The sequence below is a fragment of the Amia ocellicauda genome, chromosome 1, assembly GCF_036373705.1.
Source record: "Amia ocellicauda isolate fAmiCal2 chromosome 1, fAmiCal2.hap1, whole genome shotgun sequence".
In the NCBI taxonomy this organism is placed as follows: Eukaryota; Metazoa; Chordata; class Actinopteri; order Amiiformes; family Amiidae; genus Amia; species Amia ocellicauda.
Window position 1 is genome coordinate 3383310 of NC_089850.1, and position 24352 is coordinate 3407661.

Sequence of the window (24352 nt, forward strand, 5' to 3'; positions counted from 1 at the left end):
AACAGGAGTATATAATTTTATTAATTCAAAACTCATAAATAAGTCATAAATATAATGTAGGTAATACAGCAAACAGATACAATAAAGGGTATATTTCCTCCAAAGTAGCCATTTTGGTAAGATTAGCATCAGGCAGTATAAACTGTAAAAAGGCTTGCTTTTCAAATTAAAGCATAAAATAAATAATGACACTTGATCACTGCAGGAGGAAGGATGACATGAGAGATAGAAATGACTCGAGCAAATAAAACAACTATTTTAAAGAAATGTAAATGAAGGATAAATCAAACACAAAAATGCTGCCACTGACTTGACCAAGGTACATTTAGGACTGAACTGACCTTCACTTGGCCTTATATAGACAAAGGAGAGGCATCTGATTTGCAGCTTTACATTATTAAATTATTGATGTATATTGGCATGTACTAGGTCAGGTTTTATTTGAACGGGAATAGCATCTGAAGAAGAAAATCCCCTCCTCTGAACGAGCTTTGGAGATTACACCAAAGAAAGCTGAAGAATTTATACTGGATGATGTTAGAGGCAAAACACCAAACAAAAACAGAAACACTGCACAGTAGAGGAAATCCAATCTAAACTCATACTTTACTGGCACTTTTAATAATATTAATCAAAATCATATTTACAAAAAGCATATAAAAAAGGAACAGATTGAATATAAATTATTAAATGGTAAATCAATAAATTGTAAGAGAAATGGGTAAGATCAAACAGTATTCAAATACATTTTCAGAGGAGTCCCCTGCTTTTTTCCCCTAGTCTCTCTATGGTCTTTCACACATTTCTATTACGGAATCACTGCTGTCCTCTGCTGGATTAACTTTGCTCAGACACTGACATCTTGCCCTTCTTCAGCCTTCACTTGGTCCTTCTTTCTTGCCTTGGATTTAGGAGCTGTACACAGAAAAAACAAAGCCAAGACAATAGACTTTAAAGTTGTATTCTTATAAGAATTACTGTTGTATACTGTAGGCAATATGATATTCAAATTAGGCGTACATCAACTCCAAGATATACATAATCAAGTAACGGTTACATTATTCATGGGTTAGTCATTCTTCTTCAGATAAACCGTGGCTTGGTTTAGCTGTCTTCAAAGTGAGAAGCCAACTGACTTTTCACAAACTCAGCTTTAGGGTTAGGGCTTTATAATCCACTACTTCGTTAACATTTCCATCTATTCAAGTACAGTGTTTGCCCCACTGGTGTACCGCTAAAACATGAACAGTGGTGCATTGGTACTTTGGAAAAGTTGAACAGGATAAATAAATTAAATGTATTCTTCATATATTTTGGTTTAAACAGAATCAAAGTGCAGTGGAAACGCATTTGAGGAAAATCAAGTCAAGCAGAAAAAAATCAGGCACATTGAGAGATTAAATACAATGAATGTCTTTATTTTGCAAACAGCTAGCAGGGAGCATGACAGGAGAAGACATACTCAGGGTGATAAGGATCTTGAGCAGGGAAAACAGACCTGGAGAGAGTGCCCGAGTCTTTACACAAACGGGGAATCCTCAATGTCAGGGAAAGCCAAAGAGCTTGAAAGCACCAAATGTTTTTGACAGCCTCCTTGAGTGAGGTTTCTCAAGCCTGATTTACATTTTTTTTTTTTTTTTCCAAACAAAGGTAGTGTCTGAGATTAGTGTTGTGAGCTCTGAGCTGCACTGTCATCTGTTCTTGCCAGGATAAAGACACCCTGTCCATCAAGACAAGGTCACATTTCACACTGAAAGTTTTTTTTTTTTTTTTTAAATAGGGTATAAACATTTTTATTATAGCATGTGTGCCTTGGTCTGGAATAGACTGGGAAACACTTTGCTAGTCCAGCTGTTTTGAACCCTGGTCCTGGAGTATCCCTGTGACCCCCCCTCCTCCCCCATTTTCAAAGCAATCAAAAAAAGGTTAAATTAAGCAATTATAGTTTCTAATTAAGTAAATTAAAGCTTAGCTAGGACCAGGGTTGAAAACCAGTATAATTGTTTGGTTCTGGCCTCTTACCATTGGGATTCTCATGTTTGTAGAATGATTTTAACATCTCCACTGCCTCCTCTGCTCTGTAGCCTGAAATACACTGAAAGGAAAACTTTCAAACAAGGATTTAATAAAATTCAGTGTAATACCTCTGTCCTTATGGGAAATCAATTAAACCTCTAAAGCTCCCTGGTCATATGTCTGCTGGTGAATCTAAGGCATGAGTGTGCCTGTTCGAAAACATGCTAGTCATATTCTGAAGGACGATCAATCAATCGGCCCCGCAGCAGACATAGTTTGTCTTTTTAATGACCCTTAATTACAGACCACTTACATAACTAAAGGACAATAATGAATACAGATTTACAACGGAACGGAATTGAAATACCAAGGCTACCTAAACTTTTGTATGCATTTTAAATATGTATGTATATGTATTGATCCTGGTGTAGCTAAGTTTAATACCTTATAGACAATGTGGTTATACATGAGAAACAAATATACTTTGTGTTCGGGCTGCACAATTAATTGAATATTGATCTCGTTTACGATTTTGGCTTCCCACAATTAAATGAACATGATCAACTGCGATATTGACGTTTAAAATGCATGCTCCGCTCATAGAAAACTCTGCAGCATATCAAGCGCTTCATAAACTTACAGCCAGCCACGAGGGGGCGATTTGGCTGCGCGCGCACCCTCCAGCGACAGCCTGTGCAACAATTTCCTGGCTGTTGCGGTTGCAGTCCAGAGTAGAAGAGTAATATACAACAGATGTAGTGACCTGAGGGGTGTACTACGAAGCGAGGCAACTGGCTTATCCAGGTAAGTTCAGGAGTAACTTTGCGAGGTCGGGTGTAACTTCCTGGTTAATCCGCACTACGAGAGATGGATAAGTTTTACCCGAGGTCTGCTGTAATGGCAAAATACGCGCATCTCTGCACTGCTCCGAGCTGGGCATGTTCGTGGTTAACTTGGTGTTACCCTGTATAAGCACCGCCTCTCCGCCACAGTCTTGTCGGGACCCAATCGACACTGGGCCTGGGTTGTGAGAGGCTCACTCCGCAGGGCGAGGGTGTGTAGAGACCGGGCAACTCCTCTAGCTCACCCCGATGATGCTCTCTATGAAAGATAGCGTTTCTCATCCGAGGGAATTCAGTGTCTTTGCCGCATCTAGGGCCAGATGTCTCAATGGCACTCGCCAAAGTGATGCCCTCACTGTTGAACAGACAGTGTGTCTTGCTGTGCGGTATTTTGCCAGCGGACACTTCATGTATCCCATCGATGATGCTGAGCAGCAATACTGTCTGCCGTGCAGCTCGCAAGGTGGCACTTGCTCTCACTGAACTGCTGGATGCATTTGTTGTGTTCCCTGGCCATTTAAGCCTTCTAAAGATCAAATATAAAAATACTTGTTCTATTTTAATAAGCATAGGCTGGGCCTATATACAAACATCACGAGGGTGATTGGTGCAATTGACTGTACGCATATCCCCATTAGATGCACCCCTGGGAGAACATGAGGGGGATTATGTGAATAGGAAGTCATTTCACAGCATCAGTGTTCAGGTATTTGAGTATGCGCTGCAGACGCGCCCCTTTCACGGGAACACGCACTAACTCCAGTTAACACCGAGTCAACTAACCGACATCTTAATCACCATCGTAGTACTGGTTAACACCAGTTTAGGCAATCAGTTTGTCAACCCTGACTTTCCTTGATAACCCCGAGTTAACTCTGAGTAGGTTAAACTCCCTTCGTAGTACACCCCTCTGCTTCGCTCGTCACTCAAGCCAGAAAATGTTGACAGGCTGGTGTTTCTTGCCAAAAACCTGTAAACACTATGTTATTGCCTTTTCTGCATAGGCCTGAATTGTTTTCATTTGGTTGCATTCTGTGATGGCATTTATTTTTGGGTACAATTTTCTTTATATTTTGCTGCTAGGAGATGATGCACTTTAAGGACCAGTCTTATTTTGATGTACAACATGGAGTTGAAAGCAATGGTCTGTTTATTTAAATGTGAAAGTGCAATAAAAATATCTTGTCCCTAAAATCAATGAATAATCGTGCTAAATAATCATGATCTCAATATTGATCAAAATAATCGTGATTATCATTTTGGCCACAATCGTGCAGCCCTACTTTGTGTGTTTCTTCCTTACTGTTGTAAAATAATATACCTCTCATCACTATTTGAAAAAACATAATGTATATTAAACTAAATATAAGATCTGATAATAAGTGACCAATAGTCCAGGTCTACATTTTGGAACTGTGCTCACCACACACAGACACACAAAATTTAGTAGCTGCTTTAATTTATACAACATTTGTATGGCCCTCATATTCACATGTTCAATGCCATATCAAGAAATTAATCTACATAATTTCTTCAAAATTGAACCAGTGAAAGATATTAAACCATATTAAAGAGGGTTATACCAAATGTTACAGCAAACCATCTGCACCCATTTCATGATTTTATCGAGAGATATTCCTGCTTTGTCGCGAACTCAAGATATCAGGAATGACAGGACACACTACAGCATATATTGTAGTAGTACGTGGATGAGAAGAGAAGGCTGCCACTTGAAACACTGCCATATTACAAACGTGAATGCAATGATACCAATTGCTACAAACATTTCTTACAGCAACTATTTTTCTGTTATAGAATTGCTATGGGTGAATTAAAATGTAGAAAATATACTTAACCTTAAATGGGGATCCTGTGTCTGGTAACTCATCTGCAGGGATGTTCAGGACTGATCCACAGCCACCAAATCTGTCATTTCTACAACCATACACCACTAATGGGATATATGTTGCATAGTTAAGGCAATAAGACCAACAAGCCTATTACTTTTTAAATTCTATAAATTACTTTCTCTATAAATAGTCACAGAAATGTATTCATACATGTATGTATAATTATTTTAAACTTTCTGCAACTATCAGTTTACTTTGGAAAGAGAAAGTCTGGGATGTATGGAGCCATACTGTATGAGGCTATATATGTGGAGTAGGTCACTCCTTATAAAGCTGAATGTATAAAGACAAGCTAGCCTCACTGAAGCAATGAAACATTCACACACAATGTCTGGGATACTCAGTAAGCGAAGGGCCCCCGCACACATAATGCATGGCTCCACAGTTACGTAAAGGACAGTTCTCTCCAGGACCTCCTTGGGATCCATGTCAGCATGGTCACACCATTCCAGAACCTGGTCTAACGCCACCATCTCTGCATGCCGTGTGGCCTGCAACACAGAAGAATAACAGCAATATAACTGACAGCATTTTGCAATCCTACTGTTGCCAGCTCATGCACAGAGTTAAAGAAATGCAATAACATGTGGCCTCCCTTTGTGCACCAATCCCAACTCATCATCCAAACCAACCCCATTGGCTATTTGCCCAAATACAACTTATACCCCATTCACACTGAAACAAATTGTGGTTTTTTGGTGGCATTTTGCTGCCGGCAAGGACTGTGTGAAAGGGTTTATGCCTGCATTTCAACACCAGCAATTTTCCATCTTGGGACATAGTCTAAATGCCAGTAATTTTCCAGCAACAGCTCTGTGTGAATGGAGCAAGAAAACAAATGCTGGCATATGACGCGTCACTTCCTTGCATTGTCGATGCAGTGCATCAGCTAACTGATGTAACCAATCAGAATAGGGGCACATTTTCGTGTTTTGACCACAACACAACAAGGTTAAGCCACCTTTGACCAAGAACTTGACCATAACGAAAAACAGACTGGGTCGTTAAAAATGAAAATAATGCATAATGTTATTGATGAACCAACAGATTGGTGATATACACTCACCTAAAGGATTATTAGGAACACCATACTAATACTGTGTTTGACCCCCTTTCGCCTTCAGAACTGCCTTAATTCTACGTGGCATTGATTCAACAAGGTGCTGAAAGCATTCTTTAGAAATGTTGGCCCATATTGATAGGATAGCATCTTGCAGTTGATGGAGATTTGTGGGATGCACATCCAGGGCACGAAGCTCCCGTTCCACCACATCCCAAAGATGCTCTATTGGGTTGAGATCTGGTGACTGTGGGGGCCAGTTTAGTACAGTGAACTCATTGTCATGTTCAAGAAACCAATTTGAAATGATTCGACCTTTGTGACATGGTGCATTATCCTGCTGGAAGTAGCCATCAGAGGATGGGTACATGGTGGTCATAAAGGGATGGACATGGTCAGAAACAATGCTCAGGTAGGCCGTGGCATTTAAACGATGCCCAATTGGCACTAAGGGGCCTAAAGTGTGCCAAGAAAACATCCCCCACACCATTACACCACCACCACCAGCCTGCACAGTGGTAACAAGGCATGATGGATCCATGTTCTCATACTGTTTACGCCAAATTCTGACTCTACCATCTGAATGTCTCAACAGAAATCGAGACTCATCAGACCAGGCAACATTTTTCCAGTCTTCAACTGTCCAATTTTGGTGAGCTTGTGCAAATTGTAGCCTCTTTTTCCTATTTGTAGTGGAGATGAGTGGTACCCGGTGGGGTCTTCTGCTGTTGTAGCCCATCCGCCTCAAGGTTGTACGTGTTGTGGCTTCACAAATGCTTTGCTGCATACCTCGGTTGTAACGAGTGGTTATTTCAGTCAAAGTTGCTCTTCTATCAGCTTGAATCAGTCGGCCCATTCTCCTCTGACCTCTAGCATCAACAAGGCATTTTCGCCCACAGGACTGCCGCATACTGGATGTTTTTCCCTTTTCACACCATTCTTTGTAAACCTTAGAAATGGTTGTGCGTGAAAATCCCAGTAACTGAGCAGATTGTGAAATACTCAGACCGGCCCGTCTGGCACCAACAACCATGCCACGCTCAAAATTGCTTAAATCACCTTTCTTTCCCATTCAGACATTCAGTTTGGAGTTCAGGAGATTGTCTTGACCAGGACCACACCCCTAAATGCATTGAAGCAACTGCCATGTGATTGGTTGATTAGATAATTGCATTAATGAGAAATTGAAAAGCTGTTCCTAATAATCCTTTAGGTGAGTGTATATGTAATGTTAACTATTGTCACACATATGTCAGAAGTTATATACCAATAAATCATGCAAAATATAATCTCTATACAGGCAAACATGTTATTAGACTGCATTATAGTGTACACTGACGGTAGTTTGTTTTGAGATAAAACTTTGTCAAATGTCGAACTTTAAAAAATGAAAAATAAAATCAGTTGTTTTGAGGAATCAATCAATTGCAGATCTGCACACCCAGACTTTTGGTAGATATAGATATACACAAAATGTAATGTCATGCTTTTTTCTAATTTATTTTAGTTGATTTAACTTTGCTGCAGTATATGTGGAGTCCCCACACAATGCCTCTCGTTACGTGACCATGAACCGAGAGCCAAGTCTCATACTGGGTTCTCTGGTTCAAATGATCTGTGACCGCTGGGTCCAGTGACCATACCGCAAAAACACACAACCATACAGCCTGATGACCTGGACATAATGTGAAAACGCACCTAAATTGACGTATCATATGTGTTTCCCTCCTGACTATTTGTTCTTAATTAGTGAGGCCGAAATGAATCGGCACCCTGCTTAGAACCAATAGTCCAGTAAACACAGTGGAAGGAAACTGGCAAAACGGGGAAATTATCTAACTTTTAGATACACGTCCAGAATATCAGTCCGTGTCTGTGTACGTTGCTTACATTTTGCTGGCATTTCAGTGTGAATGGGGCTTAAAAAACAGCACAATGATTTCCAAGGTGGAGAGTTAATGTGAACCCTTTATTGCAAGATTAGCTTTAATGTCTAATCTTCATGAAGATTCATGAGCCCCAAACCAGTACTATTTGACTTACATTTGTTATCTGAGATAAGTCATTATAAGTCAATTTACATTTTTATATATTGATATTGAACATGAACATTGATATAAAGTTTTATGGCAGAGCTTTTGGTCTGACCTTTGTGCAGCTGTGCCTGGAAAGGCTTGGAAGTAGAATTTGGACTCTTGATGTGACAACATTAGCCATACTTACATTTTTTGTTTCGTTGACTTCATTCCTCCCCTTACCCAGAATCTCATTGTTGAATACCATGAGGCATCCCACTGGCACCTCTCCATTTTCTAAAGCTTCTTTAGCCTAAAAACAAAAAACAAAAATATTTCCTCCAAACAAGTCTACTGGTTCAGATTTCAACAGTACAAGTACCTAGGAATAGGGTTACAGAACATCTCACTCCGGTACATTGTTTGCATTTACTTTAAAACACTTTTGCTAACATATAAGTCTATAAATTGCTTGGCTGCATCTTATCTGGCTGAGTTGCTAATACTTTATATTCCTACTTGTGCCTTGACTCTTGACCATTCCTAGGGTGGGATTAAATACAATGCACTTTAGGCCCGTCAGATATCAAGAAAATGTCAGATGTGTCTACAGTTGTTCTGGGTAATAAACATCATATACATGAAAATAAGACTTGCATTGTAATTCAGTCCACAGACTTTTAATAAAAAATTATGTCTATAGGACAAAAGCCCTTAGAAACAAGATGTTCAATGTTTCAATGCAGAAGCCATAAATTAAATTTTCCCCAAACATAAATATGAAATTTAATAAATCGATATATTCAAAAACAAAGACAAAAAATAATAAATAATAAAAAAATTAAAAAATGAATATTTTTAAATGCAAACAGTGTCAGAATTATTACATTTGTGGCATTTAGTATGGGGTGGTTTAACCATCTTTACTAAATGGCATTGTCTCTTTATTGTACATAAACTACAACCCTCCCCACCGTGGAGATTAATTCATGTTTCCCACATCACCACCCCTCAGATCCCCCTGTCAATCTCCAGGACCCATGCCCTCCCTTCACCTTTCATTACCTCAAGGAGACATTTAAGAGTTACGTCTATGCCCTATGCTCTGTTCCTCCCTCATCCACACCTGTAGTCAGCACTGCCCTTGCTGGCTACTGGACCCCACCTTCATTCTCATACCTCAAAATCATGGAGTCTCACAACGTCTAGGAAAGCTGAGCAAGCAAGGCTAATCAATGGGAGCCAATAACAACAGGCAGCTCCACATTTTACAAGCTGCTTTTCTTTTCCTTAGAAGACCATGCTCCCTGTGAGGATATCCTTCCTTCTGTCCAAGAAAATGTTTCAGATGACCAAACTTCAACTTCACAATTTGAGGACCCTGTTTCTGGTGACCAAATCCAGGCTGTACCAAATAAGGAGCCACCCTCTGGTGATCAATTATCAACTTTAACAATTGAAGATCTTGCCTCAGGTGATAAAACCCCAACTGAAAACACTGAAGTCCCCATTTCTGGTCACCAGACACCAGCTGCAAGAAATGAATACTCTTTCACTGGTCACCAAGTGCAGGATTCAGTTGAAGACTCAGCTTTGGGTGACCAAACATCAACTATACCAACGGAAGACACTGCCTTGGGTGTCCAAATTGCAACTGAACAAAATCAAGACTCTCCTTCTTGGCATCAAACATCATCTACATCAACTAAGGACCCTGCATCTGATGACCAAACCCTACCTAGGTTAATAAAAGAGCCTGGCTATAGTGAACAAACTCCAGCTGTACCAATTGAGTACCCTGCCACTGTGAATAAAACTGCAACTGCAAAAACTGAAGACTCTGCTTCTGGTGACCAAATGCCAGCTAAAATAAATGAAGAGCCTGCATCTTGTGACCAAACCCCATCTGTACCAATTCAAGACCTTGACTGTAATCCCTGCAATCAACCAGCCCTTACAGAAGACACTGCCTTAAAGGAGAATAAAAAGAGCTGTAGAGGTTGCTGCTTCCTTGCACTCTGCAGGTCACTGTGGAGATGGAGGAAGGAAGGCAGGAAATCAGGCAATTCAAAAAGCCAGGAGCAACAGGTAGGTGAAGGCAGTTATAAGCAAGAATTAAGAGATTTCACAGAAGCCATCATCTGTGGGTAAATGTAATACTTAGATTAAGTCATGTTCAGACAGAGGACTGGCACGCCCTTGCAATACACACCTTAATGCTGGGGTCACACTACACGATTGACTTGAGCTAGTCACGACAAGCAGCCTGGTCGGGGCGCGTCCCTGCAACCTATAGTCGTGTAGTGAGAGACGGGCTGTGATGCAATCGCTTACCCTCCGATCCGATCTAAGCATGTTGTAGCCCCTACAATTTTATTAAACATGTTTAATATTTACAACTTGATCGGCACCGATCGTGGAGGGTGACGTGATCAGCAGCCAATGAGAGTTGAGCTGATTAAATAAGAAAAAAAACGTATTTTCATACGTATTTATTAAAATACTTCAAATACCAATGGTTGTTTCGGCTCAAGTTACTTTAAAATACTCTAATACAGGGAAAATAATATGTTCAAATACCAATTAGCATCTGTAATTGACCTAGGTCTGCGCTAAATATCGATCCTTCAATGCAATGACCATACTGTGGGATGGATATAGCCTGTGTGTTACTCACCTCCAGCTCTCACATAGAGTAGACAGGCTATTGCCCTCGCCTCCCCAGCCATGTCTTCACTCACATCCTCTTTTCGTGTTCGTCCGCACAGACGAAAACAAACAGCGGCTTGTGGTCATGTTCTGTTGCGCATATTTCCGCAGTTTTGCACAGATCTACAGAAATCCACTGATCCCACTGGTGGATAACTGCGGACATCTGCGCTTCACAAACATGACCTGTAAATGTCCACGTCCATGTTTGTTTACCTTTCCTCTGGATGGATCACGTGTGATTCCACGAGGCTTGAGGAGTTTGGAGGCTGTTCCGCAGATCTCCACGACACAGGCTGTCAGATCAGTCATGAAGTGTATGACCCCCTGTACTTAAGCGATCCTGTAGTGTACGCTCCTTCACGATACAAAATACATACATTTGGTGCAAAATAGTCGTTAAGTGTGAGCTGCCCACCGTAATCAAAATCGGATTGTAGAAATCGTGTAATGTGACCCCAGCTTTTGCCTCAAAAGACCTCTACAAAAACACAGTGATCACCTGAAGTTCAGCACACTCAGTACAACTAAATTCCTTGAACTGTGCTCAAATAAATTCACATTATTTGTTTTCTTTCATAGAACAATAGAGGAGGTGCTGAAAACAGCAGAAGGCATGAACTGGATGGACAAAGTGGGGCACTGATCACTCCTTCCTAAACAAAAGAGAAATAGAATCCTGTCTAACAGTGTAACAGGAATGATAATGTATTTGTGTATTTACACCAAATCCTGAACTCAGTCATTTGTATAGCATTTTCCATGTCTGGTTGTCTGGGAGATTCTACAGCCTGCAGTTTGTTTTGGGGGTAATATTTTCTTTGTTTTGGCACCTTTTGATTGCGTCATTACTTCGCTTCCTTCAGTCTGTTTTTCCTTTTGCTGAGAGGAGGGAGTAGAGGAGCAGAAATACGTGAAAGCTGATGTTTTTTCTTTTTTAACCATATTCTGCAGTCGTGAGAAAATAAAAGAACCTCCAATTGGCTGTACACTGTCTCCGTGTCCCTCATTGATCAAAGTGACCTGAAAGTTTCACAACTCAACACAGAAATATAAGAGGGTTAGCCAGCGTAGGACAGATCGGCCGAGTGGAAGAGCGCGCCAACTACATTGGTGCCATGACTCGGGATCGACACCAGCTCAGTCGCCGAAGGTTGCTGCCTCCTACCTGTGGTCAGAGTTACAAGTTGTCAGGTATTTCATAAGAGAACTTGCAGTTGTTGTCATTGAGGGACATTATTCAAGCAGCGTATTGAGTGTACATATTTGTTTTCTATTATTTTTATAATATTGATTGTTTTTTATAAATATAATTATATCTCTATATATATTTTTTTTTATTTTTTTTATTTTTGTTTGTCTGATTGTAACAGATTTGTCAAAATGGCCTATTTAATAGACAGACAGAACAATGCTCAGTTAAATGAGGAAGATGAATGTGTCAAGTTGGTTATGAGAGGGGGAGCTTTCCAGAGATTTTGATCAAACTCCACAAAGAGGTGCGAGTAAGCTGGGTAGACCTGCATTTTGCCCCACCCGTATGCAGGATGATTCCCCAACACTGAATCAAAATATTACTTGCCCTGACTTAGGTGACCTTATCACACAATTAGCCCAGCAAATTAGTCATTCCATCACAGCCCAGTTACAAAGTAATATTAGAACAAGGGATGACAGCACATTTTCACAGGGCACAGGGAAAAATCAACATGCTACTGACTTAAACCTATCTGGTGTTAAGTTGGTAATGCAGTGTGACACCAAGGAACCCCCATTTTTTAGGGGGGACAGTTCTGATAAGTACTCAATTAATTAATGGGAGGAGCTTATGGATTTATATCTGAGGAAAAAAAGATTCACTGTACAGGAACAGTCACAGGAAATTCTAGCTGAGCTAAATTGTGCAGCAATCCTTCTTTGAACCCCATCCAGAACCCCAAGTTGCTCTTTGATATCTTAAAGCAACATTTTAGTGAACTGACATACTCATCAATGCCATTAGCTGACTTTTATAACACACTGCCAATGTCAGAAGAAAGTGGGATAGATTACTGGATTCGTCTGAATTAGGCAGTAGATGTTGCAGATGAGTGCCTGCGGAGGCAGGGCCACAACACTGAAGATCCCAATCGTGAAGTCACGATGATGTTTGTCAAACACTGTCCGGATCCATCTCTTGCAGGAGTGTTCAAGTTCAAAGCAGCTGAAAAATTAACAGCTAATGACATTCAAGAGCAGCTGGATGAGAATCAGAGGGAAAAGAGGGCGCAAACCACAGCCAAACCTCCAAAACCTGTAGCAGTAAAGCATGTGTGCTGTTCATGCTCAAACAACCACATCCACAGATTTGGAAGCAGCTGGCTCTTCTACAGCAACTTTTCCTCAACCTGTATAGGTGCCTCTTCCCAGACAGACGGTAACAGTATGCAGACTTTTATAAGCTTGCTAGATCACGTACTTGAGCAAAAGACACAAGCAGCAGTGATTCCTCGTCTCCAGTATAACCATAAATACTCTTTCCCTGGGAAGAACTGTAAAGTCTGCAGAGCTTCAGATCATTCTACACTCTCTCATTGTAGGCAGGATGGTTTATGCTTTAAGTGCTTCAAGTCAGGCCACTGCAACAGAGATTGTTCTGGACCTAGGTATCACAAGGGGCAGGCTGACAGTGCTTGCCAGAGTGGACAGCCATTAAACTAGGAAACCCACACCTGGAGGGGGGACGTGTGGGTGGAGAGCAAGAAACCCTCATCAGTGACGATTTAGAGCTCTTGTATGTAAACTCATGCACAGCAGTGCCAGATGGATGCCAAGTCATAGTTCAGAACTCACAGAAAGTACAGGCATTTAGTGAGTTATTTTATGCAACAGTCATTGTCAGTGGTCAAATTGAACTCAAGGGCAATTGTTCAATGGCTTGCACCCTCAGTGAAGCTGCAGAAAAGATACTGTTAATAGCAGGTATACTACCAAAGAAGAAGCAAACTACAGAACAGATAGTTTTAGTTGGTTGTGGTGGGCAACAAGAATGTCCTAAATGCATGTATGAATTGGAGCTGTGAGTGAATGATGTTAACTGTGTTGTTCCTACCCTAGTAGTGCCAGGTCAGCGAGATGAGCTCATCAAATATATAATGCATCGAATGAAGAGCAGTGACGACTATTGGAGGTTAATATCCAAGGGGGGTTCGCAGTCATCCCCTGATTTTGAACAGTTCCTTGCTATGATGACCAGTCTAACCCGGTGGAGAGGTAGTGAAATGCCAAGTAAAATTGGAACTGTTAAACTCACTCAAGCGGTTACTCTTCTTCCTAAACACAAACATTTAGTTTGGGGAAAATTGCCTAACAATGTTTCTACTTCCCTGGGGAGTACTGTAGTAGTAGAACCCACTACATCCAAGTCCATACCACGTAACATCCTCGTAGGCAGAGTGATCACACCTATGTGGGGAGATCAGTGGATTCCCATGAAGGTCACCAAGCCTTTAGATAAGCCCATAACCTTGAAGAGAAACAGCAAACCATCTGATGTGTCACCCTGTCTTGCTACAGAGGACTTGAATGTTTTCATTTAATTTCACCGCTGTGAAACCTCTAGGCTGTAGTGCCACTGATGCTGATCTCAAGTAGCGCTTTTCCACCGACTTGGTGCCCGTGCCGGATCAGAGCTGGTGCCTAATGGTGGTAAAGTTGTCTCCACAAAAAGTTATTTGCTGGAGTTCAACTGCCATTTTTAAAATGCCAGCAGAGACGCAAGCAGTGAGGAGAGTTTTGATTAAAAATGAGTGAAATCAGCAGAAAACAGTGGTCTGTTGAAGAGAGAGACACTTTAGTAACAATATGATTTCACCAGGTCCACTCACCAGTTAGGAGTTGGCAAATGGCAGGAATGAGAGACGACTAAGCTCACAGCAATATTATGATGGAGAGTTAATGCGACGATATAGATTGGACAGAAATGTTGTTTGTTAATTAACTGATCATTAACTGGTCCTTACGGGCAGTATCTTCCGCCACTGGCAGAAATGCGGTGTTACGCCGAATTCAGTGCCCCCTACGAATAATGTGTCCCTGGTTGGTTTGCACATGATTAATAATTTGTGAATTAATTCATTTTATTAGCATAGGGCAAATTACACAAAACATACATATTTTACAGTAAAAGATCAAATACACAATAAGTGCTGTGAACAGTGATGCGCTTTGCGAGCGATCACACACCAGCAGTGCTGACAATGTATTATTATTATTATTATTATGTATTTCTTAGCAGACGCCCTTATCCTGGGCGACTTTCAAAACATAAGAGCATTGTTGCGGTGTCTGGCAACAGGGACAATGCAACAGTGATTTGGGACCATCATCACAGACTTCATCAATAAGCACAATTTCCCATCAAACCATGATGGCATTAACATCACCTGAGATCTTCCAATTTGTCAACGACTACACTGCAAATACCCCCAAAACAAGCCGCATTCATAATCAATAGGCTAGCCTATAGTAATTTTTTTTTTTTTTACTTTTTTTATTGTTTTAATTAAACATACATCCATGTTGACTGTGAGACACTTGGCATTAATGAGCACATTATTGATACATTTGTTGGAATACATAAGGAAAATACACCAAATAAAAGATACAATTATCGAGGAAAAAATAAAAATTTAAAATCATAATAATAATACAAAATAGAAATATTACATTCACTTAATTGGCAAATCAAAGTGAGTAATAGCTGGGGACCATCTTGACATAAACCTTTCCATTGTCAAATGTAGTTTTGCTGTTATTGTTTTTATTTTTTCAACCTATAGATTTAATGTTGGTGGGTCTGGCTTCAACCAGCATATAGTAATGGTTTCCTTGCTATCATTAAAAGTACCTGTAAAAGGTAGCGTTTATTCCTGTCCTCTAAACCTTCTGGTGAGTCTCCTAACACATAATACAATGGTTCAAAATGAATTGTTATATTTAAAATAGTTTGTAATTCCATTTCAATACCTTTCCAAAACTGTTCTAATTTTGGGCAATCGCAGAATATATGAGAATGATCTCCTACCAATTTACAACCTCTCCAATATACAGCCTTCAGAGTTGTGTTGATCTTGTATAAGGGGGGTCTTAAAAAATCTTATTTTTGTTTTCCAATTAAATTCTTTCCATAATGGGGCATTTGTCAATTTGTGACCTTCATAACATATTTGTTCCCAAGATTCATCTGTAATAATTGTGTTCATTTCCAGTCCCCACTTTTCTTTTACATAAAGTATATTACCTGCAAGTGCAGTCTGTAGTATGCTATAGAGGTTGGAAACTACCTTTCTTACCATTTGACCTTCACCCATACTGATAAAGTACCTTTCAATGTTTGACGGTTATCTTTTTATTTCCTGCCATTTCGGATGGGTTGTCAAATAATGTCAAATCAGTGGCTGGTAACCCAAATTTAGTCTGAAGTTGTTGAAATGATTGTAATTCTTCTCCTTCAAATATTTGAGATATTGTGACCAAACCCTTTTTAGCCCACCTCTTATACCCAGAATCTAACTTTGCCGGAAGAAATTCATAATTTTTTTCTATTAAATTTTTTTCTGATTTCTGACCTTATTTTGAGTGTACAGCATAATTAGTTATTCTGAAATTTTCATTTTGTTTATCAATGTATTTTTCTGGTAGCGCATCCAAAGAAACATGAGGGCATGCGTTTTGTTCCAGCTGTAAGTATCTAGTGTTTTATTATATTGTATCCATGTCACCATTGCACTCAATTGGGCTGCCCAGTAGTATAATTTTAAGTTTGGCAGATTCAAGCCCCCCTTTCTTTTTTTAAGGCATGTAAAATTTTCTGTTTTATTCTGGGTTTTTTATTTTTCCATATACATGTCATTATGAGTCTAACATTTTAAAAGTATTAGTTGGAACTGGAACAGGCAGAGATTGGAATAAAAATAAAAGTCTAGGCCGTATGTTCATTCTTACATTTTTTATTCTACCAAATATAGACAAAGCTAGAAGATTCCAACTGACCATGTCTGCTTTTATGTGATTAATACGTTTCAGGTAGTTTTCCTGATAAAGTTCTGAAGTAGAAGCGGTAATGGTAATACTTAGATATCTAAAACATTTTTTAGACCAATTAAAAGTAAAATCCTTATTTGATTCAGTGGGCCTCTGACCCGATATCATCATCGCTTCTGATTTTGTTTCATTAACATTATAGCCTGATATTTCCCCAAAGTATTTTAAACACTTAATGATTACCAGGACAGAGGCTGAAGGATCAGTAACATATAGCATTATATAATCTGCATACAGAGAAACCTTGTGTATTTCCCCCCCTCACCGTCTGGTATTCCCTTAATGTACCAATTCTGTCTAATAAGTTCTGCAAGTGGTTCAATACTAATGGCAAATAATAATGGTGAAAGGGGACAGCCTTGTCTAGTGCCCCTTTTTAGTTTGAAAAATCCCTTACCCTAGACTTTGGATTCAAGTATAATACCTTGACCCAATTAATACTTTCTTGATGAAACCCCATTTTTTTTAATACGTGTTCGAGAAACGACCAATTAACCCTGTCAAATGCCTTCTCTGCATCTAGGCTAAGTAGCATTGAGGTTTGTTTATTTTCTTTGGCCACAGACATATTTAACAGTCCCCTAATATTATTTGTTCCCTATCTTCCACTAATAAATCCTGTTTGGTCTGGATGAATCAGTTTTGTAATATTATTTTTTCAATTCAGATTACCATTAATTTACTTAAGATCTTCAGATCTGTATTCAGAAGGGAAATTGGCCTATATGAAGCACAGTTTAATGGATCTTTTCCTTCTTTGTATATCAGTGATATTATAGCCTCAGACCATGTATTTGGTGTTTTTCTCTCCTTTAGAGAATAATTATAAACTCTTAATAGTATTGGGACCAGATCTATTGAAAATTGTTTATAGAATTAATTTGGGTATCCATCTGTACCTGATGATTTATTGTTTTTTTAACATTTTAATTACTTCTTTAATTTCTAACTCAGTAAAGGGTTTCACCATCTCACTTGCCTCTGCATTTGTTAATTTTGTTAATTTAAATCATTTAAATAATCATTAATTGTATTGGGTTGGTGTTTTTGGTTTGGTGAATCATATAAATATTTATAGTAAGCAGCAAAGGCGCTCACTACCTCTTTTGGGTGGATCAACACCTGTGTTCCTATGGAGCTAGTGTGTATCGACTTCTGTCCGGCTGAGGACACGAAGCAGCGATCTGTGGATGTCCTAGTTGTGACTGATCATTTTACAAAATTAGCTCACGCATTCCCTTGCACAAATCAGACTGCAAAACAAGTTGCTATAAAATTGTGGTATTATGTGTTTTGTGTGTATGGGTTTCCTCAGAGAGTACATTCGGATCAGGGGGCAAACTTTGAAAGTTAACTGTTTGCAGAACTGCTCACACTTTCAGGGCTTGTCAAGTCACATACTACTGCTTACCATCCAATGGGTAATGGAGGAATGGAGAGGTTCAACCAGACCTTGGGAAATATACTCCAAACACTCCCATTGAGAGCCAAACACCAGTGGCCACAACAGATAGCCTCTGACATTCGCTTATAATTCAACTGTACATGAGACAACAGGTTTTGACCCATTTTATCTCATGTTTGGCCATGTTCCAAGACTGCCAGTTGATGTTATATTCAGACAAGTCCTGAATGACCCTATTGTGGCTGATTACAGCAGTTATGTGAAGTGACTGATCACAGATCTCAAAAAGGCAGTGGATATTGCTCAGTAGCATGCCTCCAAAGAACAACAGCAACAGCTGAGAGAGTATAATAAGAAGACCAGAGGAACCTTCTTTGACAAGGGGGATAGGGTACTTCTAGCAAACAAGTGAGGTAGAAGGAAGTTGGCAGACAAGTGGGAACCAGTACTGTATACTGTGACTGACAGAAATGTGCAGACTCATATTTACAAAATCACAGACGATGCTGGAAATACTAAGGTAGTGCACAGAAATCAGAAATCTCTAGGGGTACATTTCCTGCCATTTGAAAAAGCGAGAGAAGATCCATTGTCTGGAACAAACACCGAAAGAGGGTGATTCAGTATGTGAATCTCAATGCGTGGATCTCATCAGCAATCTGGAAAGAGAAGCTCCAGAACATCGCACACACTCTTGAATTCTACATGGATCAGAAGGTACAAGGGACCAAAGATCCCAGAATGCAGAAAGTGACTTAGCTCTGATGTCTGAAGAGCCCTCTTCATCTTCACAAAGTATTGCTGAGTCACATTGCAGAAGTGTGCCATATAGACCTGACAGTCCCAAACAGTTTACCTTTGACATAGTAACTTCGGTCGCCTGTGACAGTTTATCAGTTGTTTCTGAACCAGTCCCCCTAGGTCAGGGATGGCGAACCTGTGGCAAGCAGAGCCGTATATAGGTTGGCATGCCAAGTGAGTGACTATCTGCATTTTCTTTGTTAGTTTTTGATTGGCACTTTAGAAAACCAGTCAGTATATTTGGCAGTGATGGCACCGCCCCAAGTACAATGCATCCATTCACAGCACTTCACTTTTTCCACATTTTGTTATGTTACAGCCTTATTCCAAAATGGATTAAATTATTTTCCTCAAAATTCTACAAACAATACCCCATAATGACAACGTGAAAGAAGTTTGTTTGAAATCTTTGCAAATGTATTAAAAATAAAAAAACAAAAAAGTACATGTATATAAGTATTCACAGCCTTTGCCATGACACTCAAAATTGAGCTCAGGTGCATCCTGTCTCCACTGATCATCCTTGAGATGTTTCTACAACTTGATTGGAGTCCACCTGTGGTAAATTCAGTTTATTGGACATGATCTGGAAAGGCACACACCTGTCTATATAAGGTCCCACAGTTAACAGTGCATGTCAGAGCACAAACCAAGCCATGAAGTCCAAGGAATTGTCTGTAGACCTCTGAGACAGGATTGTATCGAGGCACAGATCTGGGGAAGGGTACAGAAAAATGTCTGCAGCATTGAAGGTCGCAATGAGCACAGTGGCCTCCATCATCCGTAAATGGAAGAAGTTTGGAACCACCAGGACTCTTCCTAGAGCTGGCCGCCCGGCCAAACTGAGCGATCGGGGGAGAAGGGCCTTAGTCAGGGAGGTGACCAACAACACGATGGTCACTCTGACAGAGCTCCAGCGCGTCTCTGTGGAGAGAGGAGAACCTTCCAGAAGAACAACCATCTCTGCAGCACTCAGCCAATCAGGCCTGCATGGTAGAGTGGCCAGACGGAAGATTGAACTCTCTGGCCTGAATGGCAAGCGAAATGTCTGTAGGAAACCAGGCACTGCTCATCACCTGGCCAATACCATCCCTACAGTGAAGCATGGTGGTGGCAGCATCATGCTGTGGGGATGTTTTTCAGTGACAGGAACTGGGAGACTAGTCAGAATCGAGGGAAAGATGAATGCAGCAATGTACAGAGACATCCTTGATGAAAACCTGCTCCAGAGCACTCTGGACCTCAGACTGGGGCGAAGGTTCATCTTCCAACAGGACAATGACCCTAAGCACACAGCCAAGATAACAAAGGAGTGGCTACAGGACAACTCTGTGAATGTCCTTGAGTGGCCCAGCCAGAGCCCAGACTTAAACCCGATTGAACATCTCTGAAGAGATCTGAAAATGGCTGTGCACCAATGCTCCCCATCCAATCTGTTGGAGCTTGAGAGGCCCTGCAAAGAAGAATTGGAGAAACTGCCCAAAAATAGGTGTGCCAAGCTTGTAGCATCATACTCAAAAAGGCTTGAGGCTGTAATTGGTGCCAAAGGTGCCTCAACAAAGTATTGAGCAAATGCTGTGAATACTTATGTACATGTGTTTTTTTTTTTTTAATAAATTTGCAAAGATTTCAAACATACTTCTTTCACGTTGTCATTATGGGGTATTGTTTGTAGAATTTTGAGGAAAATAATGAATTTAATCCATTTTGGAATAAGGCTGTAACATAACAATGTGGAAAAAGTGAAGCACTGTGAATACTTTCCGGATGCACTGTAACAGAGCAGCACTTGCGTTATTTTCTGAATATTAATGTTTTAGGTCAGGTTCTTGTGTGCAGGTTATCGCAGTTATGCGCAGAACTGCAGAATCCTCCTCTCCCATTGGTGGAGCTGCGCAGATCTGCACTTCACGAAGGAGATGTTAGTGTTATGATTACTGTTTATGCTGCTGTGCGGTGCTCTGTTAGCAGGAGGAAGATGACAAAAACTGTAAGTCTGTCCTGTTGTGATTAATTATGGTCAACAATGGACGTGTTTGTTGAACATGTGGGGCAAAAGCATTTTGTTTACCGTTATCTCCTGTATCAAATTGAGAAATAGCCACAATCATTCACATTTGTGCACACTCATAATCACGGTAGACTGATACCACTGCATTATTGTTTTATTAAAACAAAAAAGTGCCACACAATGTATAGTAATATAACAGTTTTAGTTATTTTACAAAATGTAAAAGCAGTAGATATTAAGTAAATATACATTGAAAAAAGGTGCATTAATAATAATTGTGCAAGTGCAAACAAAATACAAAACAATATGGAAGGGTTACTAATACAGCCAAATTAATAAACTTCTATTTCTTGTATGTAATGTCAGGGCAATGGGAGAATCTGTGGGAATTTGTTTTAGGTGTAGATTGTGATTTTAATGGGGTTTTTAAATACACTTTACTATTATAATCCTCAGACTTAATGCGTGATGAAATGTGATTCATTCATTTTTGCACTGTAGCAATTCTGCAACATTTAAATGATGTGTTTATTGTATGATGCACCTATTCTTTATTCTTTAATGTTGTGACATGCTTTGGCATGGTGTTCCACTACATACAATTAAGATTGATTGATTTAATTTGAATGAGGATTAAAGATTCTCATTGTCAAAAATACAAAGGCACATATTCCAAAAATGATCATGCTAGTGAAGTGCTATTACTATTCCTTTTTTATATTTGTAAATTTGTAATTTGTAATCTGTGAGCATATTTTTGGGAAGAATATGTGCAGCATATTCTGAAGCAGAAGTCCCATTAGCAGACTGGAGCTGCACTTGCTCTCCAGACTACAGAGGGGTATGGGGGGAGGTTCAAGGTGGTGGTGGTGGGGGGTGTGTGTGTTGGCAATGGATGCAGGTGGCGGGTGGGTTAGATGGTTCTATCTGCCCATAGTTTTTAGATTTTTCTGTATTGCGGTTTGTTTTGTTAGCATGTTAATAACTTAATAACAAAAAAAATACATATAAATATTGGTAAAAAAATGCCCCTGCATAAACTTTTATATCCCTAATTTATCATTGGCACCCTTTGGCACTTAGCAAAGTATACAAACAAGCACTCCAAGCATGGCACTCCAACCAAAAGAGGTTTGCCATCCCTGCCCTAGGTGAACCTGCTAATTCTAGACCAAACTTACCTAGACAGGAACCAGAAATTGTCAGTGGCCAAGTTAGAACACGAGCGGGTATAGTAGTGAAATCTGTGAACCGCCTGATTGAGAACATGGTTCATAGACCTTTCACAAAGGGAATAGCGAGTTCAATCAGTAGACCATCGCAGTCATTACTCAGGTTATTTTAAAGTTAAATAAAAAGCTTAATGGTTGTTTTGGGTGCTGCCCGATGAAACTTTAAGTTTGTGTTTTGCGTAACCATTAAAAAAAAAAAAATGTGAGGGTTGGGGACAAAGTAAGAGTGTTGTGTGGTGTATCCGGCACCACATTATTCTAGAAGGGCTCGAGGCCTGATCAACATCCAGCACCTTTGAATCTGTACAGCAGATAGCTTTAAGCTGGGTTTAAAGACTAGGGGCCAGATTCAGTAAGATGACACTTTCATCTAATCAGAAATGTAACCGCTATGATGTACAGGTTTGTAGTTTGCTGTTAGCGGGTGGGTCAAAGTTTTGATTTAATCCAGCCCCAGGTCTTTTTGTAAACTTGTGCCTAGTTTGTGTCTAATGTAGACTTATCTTTGTCCTGGGTAAATTCTTGCTATTTGTTTTTCACTGTTCAGCTTGGGAACAGGGTTTTGGTGTAATTCAGGAGGGGTGAATGTAACAGGAATGATAATGTATCTTGTATCTAATTGTAATTGTATCTAATGTATCTTGTATTACCACCAAAATCCTGTCATTTGTATAGCGTTTTCCATGTCTGGTTTTCTGAGAGATTCTACGGGTAGAATGAAAAGCTAATGAAACTCTCTAAATAACACAACATTTGTAAACACTGAATAATAAATACTGCTTTTAATAAAATAAATATTCATTAATTAACATAAATGGGGACAGGTCAGTGGGTTTTCTCTTTGCTAAAAACTAACAGTGGGAAATATCCTTCAAAAAATGTGGATCAGCCTTGACATTTTTGTTTGCACATTAAATATTCTATGAAAGTGCATCTGTGTGTAGATTCATTTACAGTTTTTCCCCAATTGTTTACACACTAAAAGTGGAACTTGCGGCACAATGGCCAAAACCTGTAACTCATTCACCTGAACCACACACCAAACCTGCAATACTACTGGCACATTGTCTGCTTTCCACTCAGATTGCAATTCTATAACACACGTTTGGCAAAACACAACACACAATCCTCTACATTTGGCACAACCTTTAGTATTGATTTAGTATTGATAAAAAGGCCACAGGTGAGTACTGCTGCCTCTGGAGAACAATGGAAGCAAAATGGCAGAGAGAGGTTAAAGGTAGAGGTAGGAGGAGGAACATCATTGGTCAGCACACCTTCATTGAGGTACCTGGCCAGCAAGGGGGAAATGTCACCATATGCGCAGTTATGAGCTAAAATGGGTTCCTCCACCGCCATGCCACCCTGGGGCAATACAACCCTGCCCATCTCCTTCATTTCCTGAAAACATAACAATCGGTTTCGCTCAGAGCAGAGAGGTTCTCATTTGGGACAATTTGAGTTTCCATCGGGTTGCTCAGTTCTGCAACTGGATCCTTGACTATCCCAGGTTTACACTTCTCTACCTCCCACCCTATTCCCCATTTCTCAGTCCCACAGAGGAGTGTATTTTACTGTATGTCATTTTAATAGCATGCATCCACACTATAGAAACCACCTTGTGGGTTACCTGTTCTGTACTTACCATGTCAAAAGCTTTCTGCATCCAGTATTGTATGCCCAGTTCTTCTGCGGAGGGCTGAACTGCTCTCATTTCGTCCAGAAATGCTTTTTCCTCGGTCTCCATTCTTAATAATATTAAATAATATGAATGTACTATATTACTGTAAATTTGTATTGTTTATCCGTTTTAAAAAACAACGAAAAATAAATAATTGGGGAGCAGTTGCAGGTGTCTGTTATCTATTTTTACATTCGTGAGAATAAACACTACGTGTCTTGTAAAACATGCAATATAAACACGCATGGTCACATGGAAATGCCATTGTCAGCAAAACGTCCTGACAGCACAATTATTCACAGAAATATTATACTGGGGTTAAGCAAAATCTGTCATACTAAAACTTTATAGCTTTAGCTCTAGCTACAACAAAAGTATTTAGGCTATCCAGTACAGCAATATAATCGGAATAAAACAAATATGTACGTGCAACATATTAGCAGATGAATCATGCAGTTTTAGTGCATACCTCAATTCTTCAACATTGTGATCGGAATATAATATTTGTAAATAATTTGTTGTATTTTTCCTAGACGCTCCGCCAGGCTGATTCTCTTGAAACGTGTGTATTTAAGGGCCGGAACTG

At 39.8% G+C, this 24352-nt stretch overlaps 1 protein-coding gene across 6 annotated transcripts; it reads right to left on the minus strand.

Annotated features, from left to right (window-relative positions):
• adat2 (adenosine deaminase tRNA specific 2) lies at positions 1–24352 on the minus strand. Of its 6 annotated transcripts, none has more exons than XM_066703209.1 (7): positions 24236–24352; positions 23731–23833; positions 8052–8156; positions 5109–5259; positions 4715–4809; positions 2023–2107; positions 1–915 (listed from the first exon to the last, which is right to left on the minus strand). In XM_066703209.1, the coding sequence occupies exons 2-7, from the start codon at positions 23830–23832 to the stop codon at positions 848–850; spliced, it is 606 nt and encodes a 201-aa protein (XP_066559306.1). In that variant the 5' UTR covers position 23833; positions 24236–24352; the 3' UTR covers positions 1–847. The 6 variants fall into 6 exon arrangements, with proteins under 6 accessions (XP_066559306.1, XP_066559568.1, XP_066559397.1 ...); XM_066703471.1 differs by having other exon boundaries at positions 2023–2085; positions 4715–4821; positions 24236–24351; XM_066703300.1 differs by having other exon boundaries at positions 2023–2095; positions 24236–24350.

Bases quoted from the DNA above. Each gene is read 5' to 3' on its own strand.
- adat2 (XM_066703038.1), bottom strand. From the start codon at position 23,832: ATGGAGACCGAGGAAAAAGCATTTCTGGACGAAATGAGAGCAGTTCAG. The intron at 5,260-8,051 runs GTAAGTATGGCT...TCTGTGTTGCAG, and splicing joins AAGTCAACGAAACAAAAAAT to GCCACACGGCATGCAGAGAT. The intron at 2,108-4,714 runs GTTAAGTATATT...CTTGTTTGAAAG, and splicing joins ACACAGGATCCCCATTTAAG to TTTTCCTTTCAGTGTATTTC.